Genomic DNA, 14,033 nt, shown 5'->3' with positions numbered 1-14,033 from the left:
AGCTCCTCTCTCTCTCCCTCTCTCTCTCCCTCTCTCTCCCTCTCTCTCTCTCTCCCTCTCTCTCCCTCTCTCTCTCTCCTCCTGTCTCCCTCCCTCCCTCCCTCCCTCCCTCCCTCTCTCCCTCCCTTCCTCCCTCCCTCCCTCTTTCCCTCCCTTCCATCCTCCCTCCCTCCCTCCTGTCTGGAGCTCCAGCTCCCTCCCTCCCTCCTCTCCCGTGCTCTCTCCCTCCCTCCTCCCTCCCTCCTCCTCCTCTCCGCTTTCCCTCTCCTCTCTCGCTATAGAGGGATCCGAGAGCAGTTCCCAGCCAGTGTGTGCAGCCTGCCTGCCTGCCTGCCTCTGTGTGTGAGCGCGTGTGCGTGCGTCTACTTTGTACTGTGAAGAACGCAGCCCATGTGCTCTGCATGGACGTTACTGATACTCTGTTTAGCTTGATTTTCGACACGCAGGCAAGATGTCCAGCACGCCACATGACCCCTTCTATTCTTCTCCTTTCGGCCCATTTTATAGGAGACACACACCATACATGGTACAGCCAGAGTACCGAATCTATGAGATGAACAAGAGACTGCAGTCTCGCACAGAGGTGAGTAGTTCAACCTTGGGTGTGTGTGTGTGTGTGTGTGTGTGTGTGTGTGTGTGTGTGTGTGTGTGTGTGTGTAAAAGCTGTGCATGGGCTTTTCCTAGGGCTGCTGGCTGAATTCTGAGGGAAGTGTCCCATTAGATAGTACCACGTATGTGGGAATGAGTGCCAGGGGGAAGCCACTAGTTTGAACGCTGGGTTTCCAGGCACAGCAACTCTGAGCGCTGGGGACAGTTTCTGCTGGAATCCTAAAATAGACAACCCCCGCACTTGACTTGCATGCGGGGGTCCTCAGCCGTGGAGGTCCCCCTGGAGCTCGGGGGGGGGGGGTGTGCGAGCTGGGAGTCAGTCCCGTTATGTGTGTTTTGAGATATAATTCCAAGGGATTTTGTGATCATTTGCATCTGGCAAAAAAACAAAACAAAAAAAACAAAAAAACAACAACAACAAAAAACAAATCCCAGAGGAAGTCTGCTTTGACCTGCATTTGCTTTTCAACGTGATCAGCTTCGAGGGGAAGGGGGCAGAGGAGGAACCCCCCAATAGTTTTCAGAACCAGCCCTGGAGACGTTAGTAGATTTCTGTGTTAAATTCAGAAACCAGTTGCCTGGGGCGAGGGGGTTCTTGACTTTCTCCTGCTGAGATCCAAGTGTCTCTCCTGGGCTCTACCTTCCACAGGGCTGGCTCCGCAGTCCAGCCAGCTCAAGTTGTTGCATATTTGTGATTTTGTGCCTGAGAGAGAGGGGGAGCCTCCACCTCCGGGGCCAGCGACACTGGGAGCAGAGAGAACAGGACTTTGAGAACTTTGTAAACGCAAAACTCCAGGCTGCCTCCTGCAATTTAAATATTTAATGCCCGTTGACTTTTCCTCTGTGCTGGCTCAGCCGGCGGGTCCTGCTGCTGGGCTGTCCCTTTGCCTGAAGTTGGGCTTTGTGTCGGAAGTGTTGTGAGAAGGAGTTTGTCCTAGGAGCAGCAGAGTCACTTTAGGAAGTAGAAATCCCTGGGAATTCGGGCTCCCCTGTAGGAGGACAGATACCCTGAGGGTGGGTGGCTAAGAGCTTTTTAGGGACTGGCATTGGTGGAATTTAGATTGAAGGGTACCTCTCAACTCTGGCAAGGCACTCAGCTGAGGTTGTGTGATCAAATAAAACACACTTGCTTGAATTGTCAGCTGAACCATGGAGAATTCATGACGTTTACTGTATTAATACAGCTAACAAGATGTGACCTGCTTTCTGATTGGCTAACTGCTGGACAAGGGCTGATTTTTTTTTTTTTTTAAAACTGGGTTGTCTCTCTCACTGCTATGTTCTTGATATGATAATACCACTATAGAAGTTAAATATAACTGATGCTACTGTTGCTCTTTGTAGAAGACAGTAGCTTCGCAGGAGTGTAAACTCTGTCCTGCTGAGTGGTGAGCTGTTGGCAGTGAATGAGTTTTGTGTTGTGTGTGTGGTTGTGTGTATGGGTTACAGTTTGGACATTTCATTTAGACCTTTGCAACTGTGTGTTGGGGTCTTAGATTCCTGCATAAGCTATTGGTTTTGGTAGCCTGCTTTCTGAATGAGGAGGACAGAAAATGTCTTATAGTTCGAGTATACGTTAATCACAATATGAATTTGGGGTAAAAAAAAAAATGTCTTAAAATACAATTAGCTTAAAAAAGAGACTAGGGGCCGTTATGGCTCAATTCTTAAAAACAGCAACAGGATTCAATAGTAACCCGCGTCCACTTTACTTATATTTTAGAAAGTTTTTGAGGTGTGTGGAAAGAAGTTTTCTCCCCTTCGCCTTAGTTAGGGGTCTGGATCACTTGTGCTCATAAGTGTCACTTGGCCAGTGCTGAGGTTTATCTGGGAGACTTCTCTGTCCTGGCCTCATAAAAATCTGCACGATGCAACAAGCTCCCCACTTTTGTTTCACATTTGAGAGAAAAACCTTTGAAAAGTTCCCCATTCTGGCTATGTTTCTTAAAATGACACATTATTACCTCTTTTGAGAGCTCAACTCAGGTACTCCAAACTTTTAGATTATGGGCTGTTACTTTTAAAGGTTTTCCTCTGAGTAGAAAAAAACTGCTTCATAACTTAAGAACCTGGAGAGGAAAGCTTGCTATGACAAATTGTTTAAAAAATGTTAAAATCTCTCTGTGATAAAAAAAAAAAAAGGCAATATGAACTCTTCTGGTGTGTTCTACAGCTAACCTTGAACATGTCCCCTCTTAATTAGATATTTTTATAATTATCCAAATAATTGCCCTGACACTTCTTTTTTCTTTGCCAAGTAGTAAATAATGTCATGTACCCAAAGCCATTCATTTTTTCCCCCCATTTCATATGAAAAAAAGAGAGAGAGAGAGAGAGAGAGAATCAAATAACTGCTTCTAAGCCATTTAAATATTAACATTAAATTTTGGTCATGGTTTGTAATTAGAAAAGAAAATATTGAGAAAAAATAACTGTGAAAAAGTCGTATTATACTTTTACCAACAATGATTATTTATGATAAAGTCATTCTGAGCCGTAGGGAGGGATTGATTGAGATAAAATACAATAATAACCAGCAAGAGTTACTAGTTCCTTCACACACAAAATCGAAAAGATGGATGAACAGTTACTTTTCGAATTCAACCAATGCATCCAACCATTTTGTACAAGAGACTCGCCCTTTCCTGTGGGTGGCTCCTGGTTCCTCATCCTGTATTCCGTAGTATCATTTCATTCATTTCTAACACAACACACATTCACATATGCATCTGGGTAGCAGAACGGTAGCAGGGGTTCCCATTCCTTTGGAAGTTAGACTTGGCTGGAAAGAATGGCAACAAATCACTTTGTGATGAATACATTGTAATCAAGTTTGTAGACATTTCCTAGGACCTTCTTTCTTTATGGAAAGTAGTAAAAAACCCTGGTGTTTTACCTACCTCCTTCAATCTCTCACCCCTGGGGCATTCTCTCGTGGGGATTTATGCATTTCTTCCAATTAAATCAAATCAAAGCCCTTCAGAAACTGGGTAGTTTTAGTTTAAAGAGCATTAGATTGGGCATTAATCCTGTTTCTAACTTGTTTCTGTAATTTAGTGACTAGTTGGCATGGATCTTGTTTCCTCATCTGTGAATTACCTCTATCACCTCTTTAATTTAAAAATTCAGATTCCACAAGAGTCCGGTATTTGATTTTCTTTGGTATGAGAAAGTATGGTGAGTTAAAGAGCAGGCGTTATTTCTTTGCTCATGGTGTTTAGTTTAAAATCACAAATGGCACTCAAATAATAGGGGAACAGTGGTGGGAACTTGGAAGGCAGAAACCTTGCCAGTTTTACGTAAAGCTAACCCTTGCAGCAAGGAATTCCTGGGACAAAGTAGGTACTCAATAAATGTTTGTTAACTAGCCCATCTCTCAATGAATCCGTAGATGAAAGAGGAGAGAGAGTTTGAGAAATAAGTCATTGAAATTAGTGCCTTTCCTGAGAAACACAATTTTGATGCCTTTGGGAGCCTGCAGCTTTGGACATCCCTGCTTCCAATCCCACACCCCAAAAGTGCTCACCCCCCACATTCTCCACATTTATCTTGTCATGAGGTACTTTAGATCCCTAATCTTTGTGGCAAGAGGAAAACCAAGGGTCTAAGAGATAATAGGACCTCGACTCTCTTTAAAGGAATATAGATGCATTACCAAGCAAACAAACAAACAAACAAAACAACAAAAACATGTTTTAAATGCTGTTGGCTGTTCTGGAGAATAACATTTATTTGCGACATCAGAATCTCAGTGGAATTTCATGAAGAAAAGTGTGGGTGTTTCCCCTACTTTTAAATGAAATTAGGAGAAACTCTTGGAGATTTACGTCGCTATTGGTCACTGTAATTCCCAGGCAGTGGGACAGGGGTTTCATTTTCTGCTGGGCACGCTACCATGAATTGACCTGACGGCTTCCAAAATTCACTGATTTGCATGGTCTTGTTGTCCCAAATGTATTTTGGAAGAACACGACTGCACAATTATATAATTTCACATCGTACACTGAGTATAGTCAGATAGGATGTAAAAACATGTTCCAAAGACTACAGAATTTGTTCTGTACAAAGCTTCAAGAATAACAAAAATGATTTTTTTTTTTTTTCATTTCCTGAGGTCTGTGCTATGAGATGAAAACGTAGAGAAAATGTGAGACATATCACAGTGACCTCCATTTTTGGTGAGGGGGGTTAACTAATGTTGGATTGTTGTAGAATTTAAGAAACTTTATCAAGTAAAGTTATAAAAATCCTTGTCGGGGTAGACAACTTTCCTATACCTTGCTTCCTCATTCAATGACCAAAAATGTCTGCATTTTAATGAAGATGTTTTGAAGTGTGTGTTTTTTGTTTTTTTGTTTTCCCCATGTTGGCAGTACGCTCATTTTAATAAAAAACCACAAACATCAGGGCAGGGCGAGTTCCATTATGCATTTCTTCTGTTTTAAGATTTTTTTTTTAAATCAATATTGCACATTCCACTCCAAAAGAAAAAAACTGATTACAACTGGAAGCTGCACACACAAGGTTTTTATTAGGATTACAGTTTTTAGTTTTACAGGATTTTAATATGAATGTTAAAAATGTTTGAAGACCTTGAAATTTAAATCTGCAGCTTTTCACCCCTTCTCAGCCTCAGTCTCCAGCTCCCCGGGGAGGGTGTGGGAGGGGGTGGGGTGGGGGTTCTCAGGCTTTTCTTTCTGCTACATTTTTATATACTTCGGTCACAGGGTTTCAAGTTGTAACATCATGTTTATTCATGGCATAGCTTAGTATCATTGATGTTCAGATGGAGTCCAGTTAAAAAGAGATTAGGTATTTTGGATAGGTGGAAGGAAAAAAACGAAAACTGCTTTGTGATAATTTGGAAATTTTTTTTTTTTCCTAGAAATTTAGAAAGAAAAACGTTGCCGTTACACTGAGGCATATGAATGATTTTCGGTGTTAAACGCAGAACTTTCCAAGTTTTTTGAAGGGGATTGGGAAGGAGTGGGGGGAGGAGGGGTTGGTAGTGGTAAGGAAAGCTATTTTGAAAATGTTAAATGAAACCAAAGGGCAGTTTTAAAAATGAGGACTTCCAAACTCTCTTATTTTTCAAGATCTCTACACGGCCCCAGAAAACAAATTGCACGACTCTTGTACCTATTTTATTTTCCTGAGGTTCTTTTTTTTTTTTCCTTCCATTTTCTTACTATGAGAACTGTTTTTAATTAAAAATTGCTGCAAACTATTCGTAGGAAGCCAGGAAGAAAAAAAAAAAACCCTCTCAACTCACATTAACACAGATTCTTATCTGCCTAAAATCTATGCACATTTAAATTTCTCTCTTTTTGGTGTGTAAATTATGATATAGGATATAAAACAGTACACATTTTTTACTCATTTAGCTTTTTGTTTGGGTTTCAGAAAGAAATTAATTTAAATTGTATGGAGAACAGGGCTATAAATCTCCTTTTATTACATTTGTCCACATAAACTCATTTTTCACAAGGAACACAGAATACCCCCTTTCTGAACAAGCAAACATAACATAGAGCAACCTCAAACATTCAACTTTATATATCGTCAAGAACAAGATTCATAAACTTACTTATTTGGATTTGGTTTGTGGGTTTCAAAATATAATTGATCTGGGAAAACAATCTCTTTCTGAAAGTGGCTGACGATAGAACTTTAAAAAATATTCCACTGGTCTACATATGACATGTCCTTTGTTATTTCCTGACCAAAGTATTGTTGTGTGCTTGCTTTTTTAGTTCTTTTCTTCCTTTCTCTTTTTTCCGTTAGATCGGCTGAAGGAGGTAGGAGGAGGAGGGAGGGTGGCGGAGGGAGGGAGGGAGGGAGGATGGAGAGGGTCGTGGGGAGTTTTCGGATTTCTTCGTGCGGTCTTCTTTAGTCGTAGTCGTTCTTTCTAGTCTTCTCTCTCTTCTTTCTCTCTCTTTCTTCTTTCTTTCTTTCTTTCTTTCTTTCTTTCTTTCTTTCTTTCTTTCTTTCTTTCTTTCTTTCTTTCTTCCTCTCATTCTTTCTTCCTCTCATTCTTTCTTCCTCTCATTCTTTTTTATCAGTTTGATTCTAGGTTTTTTTTTTTTAATTTAAATTTTAGCAGTGTACATCTGAACAGAGGTAATTGTTAACATTTAAAACAAAATTCACTCATTCCTTCAAGAATTCCCATACCTCAGGCGACGACAATACCAGAGTCTGGAAGTACAGAGATGACGAAGACATTTTCTGTTATCTGGAAGCTTACAATTTGGTATTAATGACGGGAGGCATACGAACCAACTTGTACAAGTAGGTGCTGCGATAGACAGCACACGGTGTAGTATGGACATATACGTGTACTGAAAGGTATACACATCTCTGAGAGGGGGTCAGGTGATACTGTGTAGCACCTGTGGAGTATTTACTATCTGCTGGGTCATGGTGCTAAGCTCACGGAACCCTCATAATCACCCCCTCAGACAGGCACAGCCAACATCCGCGTTTTCACTCATGAGGAAACTCAGGGTTAAGTACCTTGTCCAAGGCCACACAGGTGGGAGTTTAGTTTCAGAGGTAGTGCCGTTAACCGCTGGGCTCTGGCACCTCTCCTAAGATAAGAAGTGATAGCCAGGATTCTAGCTTCCCCTGCAGACATTCATTAGGTGAATACATTCGGTTTTCCTAGCTCAGCTTGACTTGGACAGTGGCTGGAAGGTTGACCCCATCCGCCTCACGTGGTCCAACTATTTGTCTCTCCGACGCCTAATTTCAAAAGGGACCATGTGAGATTCCAAAGGAGGGGGCCAACGATGGGACACACACCGGGATTACTGACAGAAATAAGATTACACTCTCTACTGAGGAGCGGATGTCTTAAATATTCGCCGAAGTGGCCTTCTCTGGAATTATCGTGGAATATTTTGCATCGTCATCTAAAAGTTTAGTTATTTTACTTAAAAATACTTCCTTTTCCATCCAGGGCATGACTCTTGTCATATGCGCTTTGTGGAAGATGGTCTTTTAATCTTTTAAAACAGCAGTGGGGTGGGTATAAAAGCCATTTCATTTTCAGTGGAGCCACCCAGTCTCCAGATATAAGTATGAGGAGATTAAGTTAGAATTAGAATTTAGCACGGTGTTGGCTTCCATGGTGGGTAATCAAACAGGGATCTTCGAAAAAAATGAAGGTATAAAGGGAAAAGAACTCCCAGCATGTTTCGGCTCCCACTGTCCTAGTCTGACCCCCTCTGAGGGGGCAACCTCTCCGCCTCGCGTGCCTCTGCATCTCTGTGTGGGGATGATGTTTCCTTCCTACCCTGGCAGCTTGTGTTAGCTGCCTGTGAGGCCATTGTCTTTACAGTAAATGCCTACCAGTGACTGGAGATAAGAAGGACCTCCTCATTTGATTGACTCCCCCAAGCTGGAGATGCATGCATCCTGGCTCTCCTTTAACAGATGAGGAAATTGAGACTCAGGGAGCTGCGTGGACCTCTCCAAGCGCTGGCTCTTCTACCTGGCCCATTCAGTGTTCTCTCCCAAAGCACGCTGGTGAAGGCTGCCCCGGCCATGGTGAGTCCCCGACAGCTGCACCTTGCCCTCACTTTGCTACCACTTTGACTGGCCTAATCTGAAGTTTTAGTCTTGCAATTAAAAACAGAGGGCTTCCAGTTAAAGATTTGGCAGACCCTTCTGAAGATGAGGGACCCGCCCTGCTGTGGTGACATCAAAAGCCCCATCCCCTCCTTTCAGGACTGGGACGGCCTCCTAGCTGCTCCCTTTCTACCTGTAAGCCCCACAAACAGCCAAGGTGGTGTTTTTGAAGCGTGAATCAGATTGTTTCTCTCCAGCTTCCCCTTACATCTAGAATAAGCTCTAAAAATTCTTTGCTTTACCGGTAAGGTTCTATTCGTCTGTTTCTTCCTGATGGCCCAGTCTTATCTCCTCCCCTGTTTTTACCAGACTTCAGCCACAAGGGGCTTCTTTTGGATCCATTGACTTGCCAAACTCATTCACATCTCAGTACCTTCACCCTCAGTGGTAGAATGGATGTACAGATCTCTCAGAATAACCCATATAAGCATTAAGAGCACTACTTTAAATTAGAATTGGCACGGCCTCGGCTTCATTTGCACATCATCAATTAAATGCCTCAAAGAAAATAACAGCAATGAAGGATGAATCCCAGCACTTAGTAGGTCCTCTAGTGATCAATTTCAATTTCCCTTTCACAGAGAGCCCTTCCTTCATCGATTAACATTCCTCCTTCCCCCCACCCTGGTAATTTCCTTCATAGAATATAGCAAGCTGATAGTTTCTTGCTTGTAGTTTACTTCTTAAGTGTCTGCCTGTCCTCGATAGGACACAAGCCACACGAGGGCAGGGACCTCCTCTGCCTTGGTCACATTGTCATCCCATAGCACGCAGTCAGCATGCAAAATATGTATGTTAAATAATAAAGCAAGGTCAGTCGTATGGGTGCTATGCAGACGGACAGTGGATTTTGCCTTGAATCTTACCCAACGTCACCTACAGTTACGGTCGGAAAGAATCTGTGAGCCTGGCAGCGAGGTGAGCGTTCACGGATGGGCGGCTTGGCCAGACCTGCAGGGAAGAGGAAGCCTGGAAGGGGGAGTTTGTTCTGTGAAGGAAGTGCTGCCCTGAGAATTTTGCCCCCTGGGGGCTGTGAATCTGCTAGCAAACTCCTGACTTCTGATTTCAAATATTTGTACTGCAGCGTTTTTCCGCCCCCTCTTTTGTGATTTCCACCCCTCCTCTCTCTTCACGCCTATCTACCTGGGGCCCACAGCCATGCGTGATGAGGTGGATCAGGATAGGACCTTACAGCCCCTGGAGGGCTTTGCATTTTAGGAAAGCGCTTTCAGGACCGTGGATTAGCTTATTTGAAATGAATTGTGCAACAGAAAATATGGAAAGTTATGTTAGTATATGATGTAGTCTATAATCACTTCGTGTTTGCTAATTGATGGCTTGTATGGCGGTGGTGGTGTGTGTGTGTGTGCGCGTGTGCGTGTGCATGCACACGTGTGTGTGTGTGTGTGTGTGAGAGAGAGAGAGAGAGACAGAGAGAGAGAGAGACAGAGAGAGAGAGAGACAGAGAGAGAGAGAGAAATGTGAGAGGTACTTTTCTCATCAGACTGTGTTTGTGGGCACTTTCTGGTTAGGAAACAGGCACAATTTTTCCACCAGCGTTTTTTTCCTTTGGAACAAAGAGGGTGACATGCCTTGGATGTAAAGCTCTGAACCGAAGTACTTACAATAAGTCAAATTTGGATCCCAACCCTGGCTCTGCCTCTTGATTGCTATGTGACCTCAGGGAAGTTCCTTAACCTTTCCGATCCTCCGTTTTCTTAGCCCGAGTTTTGGGTTGGGAGTGAACAGCTAATGCATGTAAAATGCCTGGTATTAAGCAAGTGCCCAGTTAGTGGGGACCACGTTGCTGCTCCTGCTGCTGCTGATTCTGCTGCCCTTGTTCTCTGTTCTGTCGGCACGTTGAGGAGTGTAAGTAACGAACAAATTTATTCGATTCCCTAAAATCATCTTAAAATATTTTTACGTGGCTTGCACTAGCTTATCTCAGTTTGATAAACAACACTTGCAATGACACGTCGTAGGACTCGTGGGCGGCTTGGTGTTCTCAGGATTATGTGGTGATGCCTTCAGGGCTGTTCACCTTTCTGTCGTAGCGATGGTGTAATCATCGTAGCCGTGTGTGTGGCCAGGAGCTCCCCCACAGTCCAGGTTACAATGATCTCTTAGATATACCTATGGTTAATTCTGAAGGGTTGACCAGTACATGGGACACGTGCCCTCCCTTCTTTCTGGGAAAAGCTGTATCTGAGGTTTGCCCCGTGTGACAACAGAACATTGAAACGTTTCACTAGCGCCTTTGCAGGACCATGTAAGTGGGGATCCCCAGGGAGAGCTGGAGAGCACACTCCTGATGGCCTCGGCTGGCCGTTTGGTCTGGAGAGGCTCGCTTCTCAATACACAGCCCAGTACGGACTTCTCCAGGAGAGCTGTGTGAGCACTGGACGGACGCTTGAAGCGTCACCTGTGTGTCTGGACTGCTGACAGCACTGTCCATTGAGCCGCTTGACACCTCGTGGCGTACTCTTTAACGCGGCGAAAATGCACATGGGTGAGACCGGTGATGTGCTGAGCGGCACCGCGCGGTGCCTTTCTGGCCCGAGGGAGGAGGCGGATGGGTAATAACTCTACCTGCCTCTGTCGTCCTTACAAACGCAGCTGGGCCTTACGATGTGCTGATTCGTCCCACTAATTTCGGTGCAGGGCCTTCTCGACTTTTCGTGCTGAATTTCTTAAATTACACAGAACTGCCTACGCTTTTATTTCATTGACCAGGTCACCTGTGATTTTTACCTAGAGTTCCACATTAATCATAAATATAAATCGACCTTTCTAGAAAAATAACTTAACATAGCTCAAACACTAAATTGTACATGTGTGTGCACGTGCGTGCGTGTGCACATACACACTTTTTTGGAGAGGGCAGGGCTTGTTATATTTTCCTTCCTGATATGGGTCATTCCTTAGGACTCATGAGAATTTTATCTGGAGGCCGAAAATCGCTGTAGACTAAAGCCGAAGTTAAACGAATAAACAAGGCTGACCATGTGGCAGTGCACACACAAAAAACTCTTCTTACCCCTTGCAATTTTTAGCCGTGATTACCCTGTAGTTGGCTCGCATTTCTTGCCTGAGACGGAAATGAGACGGTTGGCACATGTCACCTGCCGTTGATGTGTTCCGATGGAGAACGTTGGATGGAGACTCCACTCCCGAATTAGCTGAATCCTAGAATGTCAGGGCTGAGATAGGCAAGAGAGATCGTCTGGCCCAAACTCCTGATTTTAGAAGTGAAGAAGCAGATGCAGGTGAGGCTTACCTGGTCTGCGCCGTGCTGCTGGAGCAGAGGCGGACTCGGGTTTTCCAAGTCATAGCACTAGTTACCAAGGTAATAACCAGGTACTGGCCAGACTAAACACTCTTGCCAACATCAGCTTTGCACTTCAACTCTACACAACCTTTGTGTTCCAAACCCCTTTCTCCTTTTCCACGTCTTCCATTTCTTAGACATGTGCTGTTGATGTTGAAAAACACATCGCTAACCTTCGCTGTCCTAGAATTTGGGATTGGTTTTCTTGCCAATTTATTTAACACCACGTTGCTTTTGCTTTAAAGGTACGTATAGGTTTTCTGGTTTCAAAAACATGAAGCATTATATCAGTACAGAGTATTTATAAAGTACAACAGTGTGCGAAGAGGTAAATATAAACTGTCTTTATAATCCTACTATGCAAAAAATTGCTATTCTCATTTTAGTATATAAATCTAATTCACACAAAGATATTCATCAGTGTCTACATGCTTAGAAACATATTGAGCACCCTTTTGAACAGCTCTTTTAACTAAAATTTTAGATGAGTATTTCACCATGTTCTCAAAATATAACTCTGAGTTGCCTGAATTACTTACACGTACATTTATGTTTTAAAAATTAACACCATGCAGATATTTAAAAATTATTTGGCTCCTTGGTACCCAGATTTGAACTCAGGGAAGCAGTCTTCTTCATAATCTTGTCTCCAGTAAGATGGATGGACGCTCTTATTAAGGAGTTAGCCATGGTGACTGTTATAATTACCGATAGCCTTTAATACTAGTCAGAGATCTGGCACCCAGGGCTCTCTGTCTCCTTTTAAGAAAGATTTTCCCTTTCTCTTGAGGGCAGATGCTTTCTTAATTTTCCTATTTTTCTTTCTCTTGTATGATTTCTGAGTCCAGAGGCAGCTTGCATGCAACCTAGCACGAGGTCCATAAATCATAAGAGTTTTGCTCAGTGCATGCTGGGAAAAGGGAGCTTGAGTTCCTGTTAAGGGTTAATGTTGATCTAGAACCAGTAGGTTGGGATATAGCCAGTTAATGTATGACGGCATTGGGAGGACATATCTTCGATTCAAGGAGAAAAGTGGAGTCTCAAAAAGTGGGCCATGTCATGAATCGTATGCCGTGTTATCTTATTTTCCTCACTGGATCGAAGAGATCTTGGGGTCAGGCACTATCTTATCCATGTTCGTATCCTTCACGACAATCGACATTTTCTGTGGCCAAGAGCAGTCTTTTTTTTTTTTTTTTTTTTTTTAAAGGCACATTTCACAGAGGCAGCCATTTTGTACCCAGATGCTGAGTTCTCAGTGTTTTTAAATGGGTAGTGTGCGTTTTATAAATAAGCCTCAGATACAGACGCTTCTGTTACACAGTGCGAAATAAGACTGTGTCCCCACCATGACGTCGGTGCTGAATGACTCACTTCTGGAGTGAGGTTCTCTGCTGACTGTTCGTGTGAGCTCGGGTAAGTTACTTTACCCACCTTAGGGGCCATGTGGGGGCATCTCTGTCAGTGGTTTTACGAGGTTCCAGCGAGATCATTCTTATCAAGTGATGAGCGTAGTGCCTACGCCCTATACGTATTAATTTTTACTTTTACAGTTTATTTGCTTAGTGGATATTGAGCATTTACCATGTATGTGGTGTTCCTGGTCTAGATGAAGAAAGCAGCGTCCTTGCCTTGCACACGCTTAGCGAGACGCGAGGATTCATCGGGGAGGCGGGTCTGGAGTGGGAGTTTTCCGGTTAGAGAAAGGGAGAGGCGATGGCGTTTGTGGCAGAAGGAGCGGCACGTGCAAAGACGCTGCGCCTCGGAAGGGGGCGCTCTGCTGGAGGAGGGGCAGGGGCTTGGGGCCTGGGGCGGATGCGTGAGAACGCACGTGCGGAGTGGGGTTCGGTGGGGGGCGGTGGGAGATGAGCCCAGAGAGGAAGTGGGGACCGAATCGCGAAGGCCTGGGTCGTTCTCCTTCAGAGACCAGTGAACGTTGGCATGGAGAGCGCAAACAGGCTCCTGGCGTGATCGTTTAATGCCTCTGTGTCTTGGTTTCCTCACCTGGAAAGCCGTAGACCGGTCATCCTCACCTCACAGGGTTGCTTTCGGGAACTTAATGAGATAGGGCCCTTGGACGAGCACCTGGCCCATGCACCTTGCTGCTGTGGAGGATGCAGTCAACATTAGTAGCATTAGCTTCTACTATTGGGTAAGGGAACTGATAAAGTTGTCTTTTTATTATTATTATTATTATTATTTTGCCTAGAGAGTGAAACAATTTGATCTGCCTCTGAGCAACATGCCTCCGGTCACTTTGCGGAGGGCGGCCTGGAAATCTGTCCTGGAGCACATTTGTCTGCTGGGAGGAAGGAAGCAGTGGATGGGGAGATGCACAGAGGAAAATTACCCGCGCTTATTGGCTGGCTGGAGCTATTTTTAGCCCAGTGTGTCTAAAGCAAAGAATGGCTTTTCATGGCATTTTTTTCTTAAAGTTGCAAAATTGCCACAAGCCAAGGTTACG

At 43.9% G+C, this 14,033-nt stretch overlaps 1 protein-coding gene across 10 annotated transcripts in view; it reads left to right on the top strand.

Annotated features, from left to right (window-relative positions):
• The first annotated feature begins 204 nt into the window (after positions 1 to 204).
• LDB2 (LIM domain binding 2) overlaps positions 205 to 14,033 on the top strand; it is a 333,966-nt gene continuing 320,137 nt past the window's right edge. For 4 of the 10 annotated variants that reach the window (XM_016138438.2, XM_016138439.2, XM_016138445.2 and 1 more), the window contains exon 1: positions 205 to 583. In XM_016138438.2, coding sequence (XP_015993924.1) covers positions 452 to 583 — 132 coding nt within the window. In that variant the 5' untranslated portion in view covers positions 205 to 451. The remainder of the gene's footprint in view (positions 584 to 14,033) is intronic. The other 6 variants (XM_016138441.2, XM_016138444.2, XM_016138447.2 and 3 more) reach the window with 2 other exon arrangements.

Source organism: Rousettus aegyptiacus, unplaced genomic scaffold (assembly GCF_014176215.1).
Source record: "Rousettus aegyptiacus isolate mRouAeg1 unplaced genomic scaffold, mRouAeg1.p scaffold_m13_p_10, whole genome shotgun sequence".
Taxonomy (NCBI): domain Eukaryota; kingdom Metazoa; phylum Chordata; class Mammalia; order Chiroptera; family Pteropodidae; genus Rousettus; species Rousettus aegyptiacus.
This window is presented reverse-complemented; position numbering and strand designations above follow the sequence as displayed.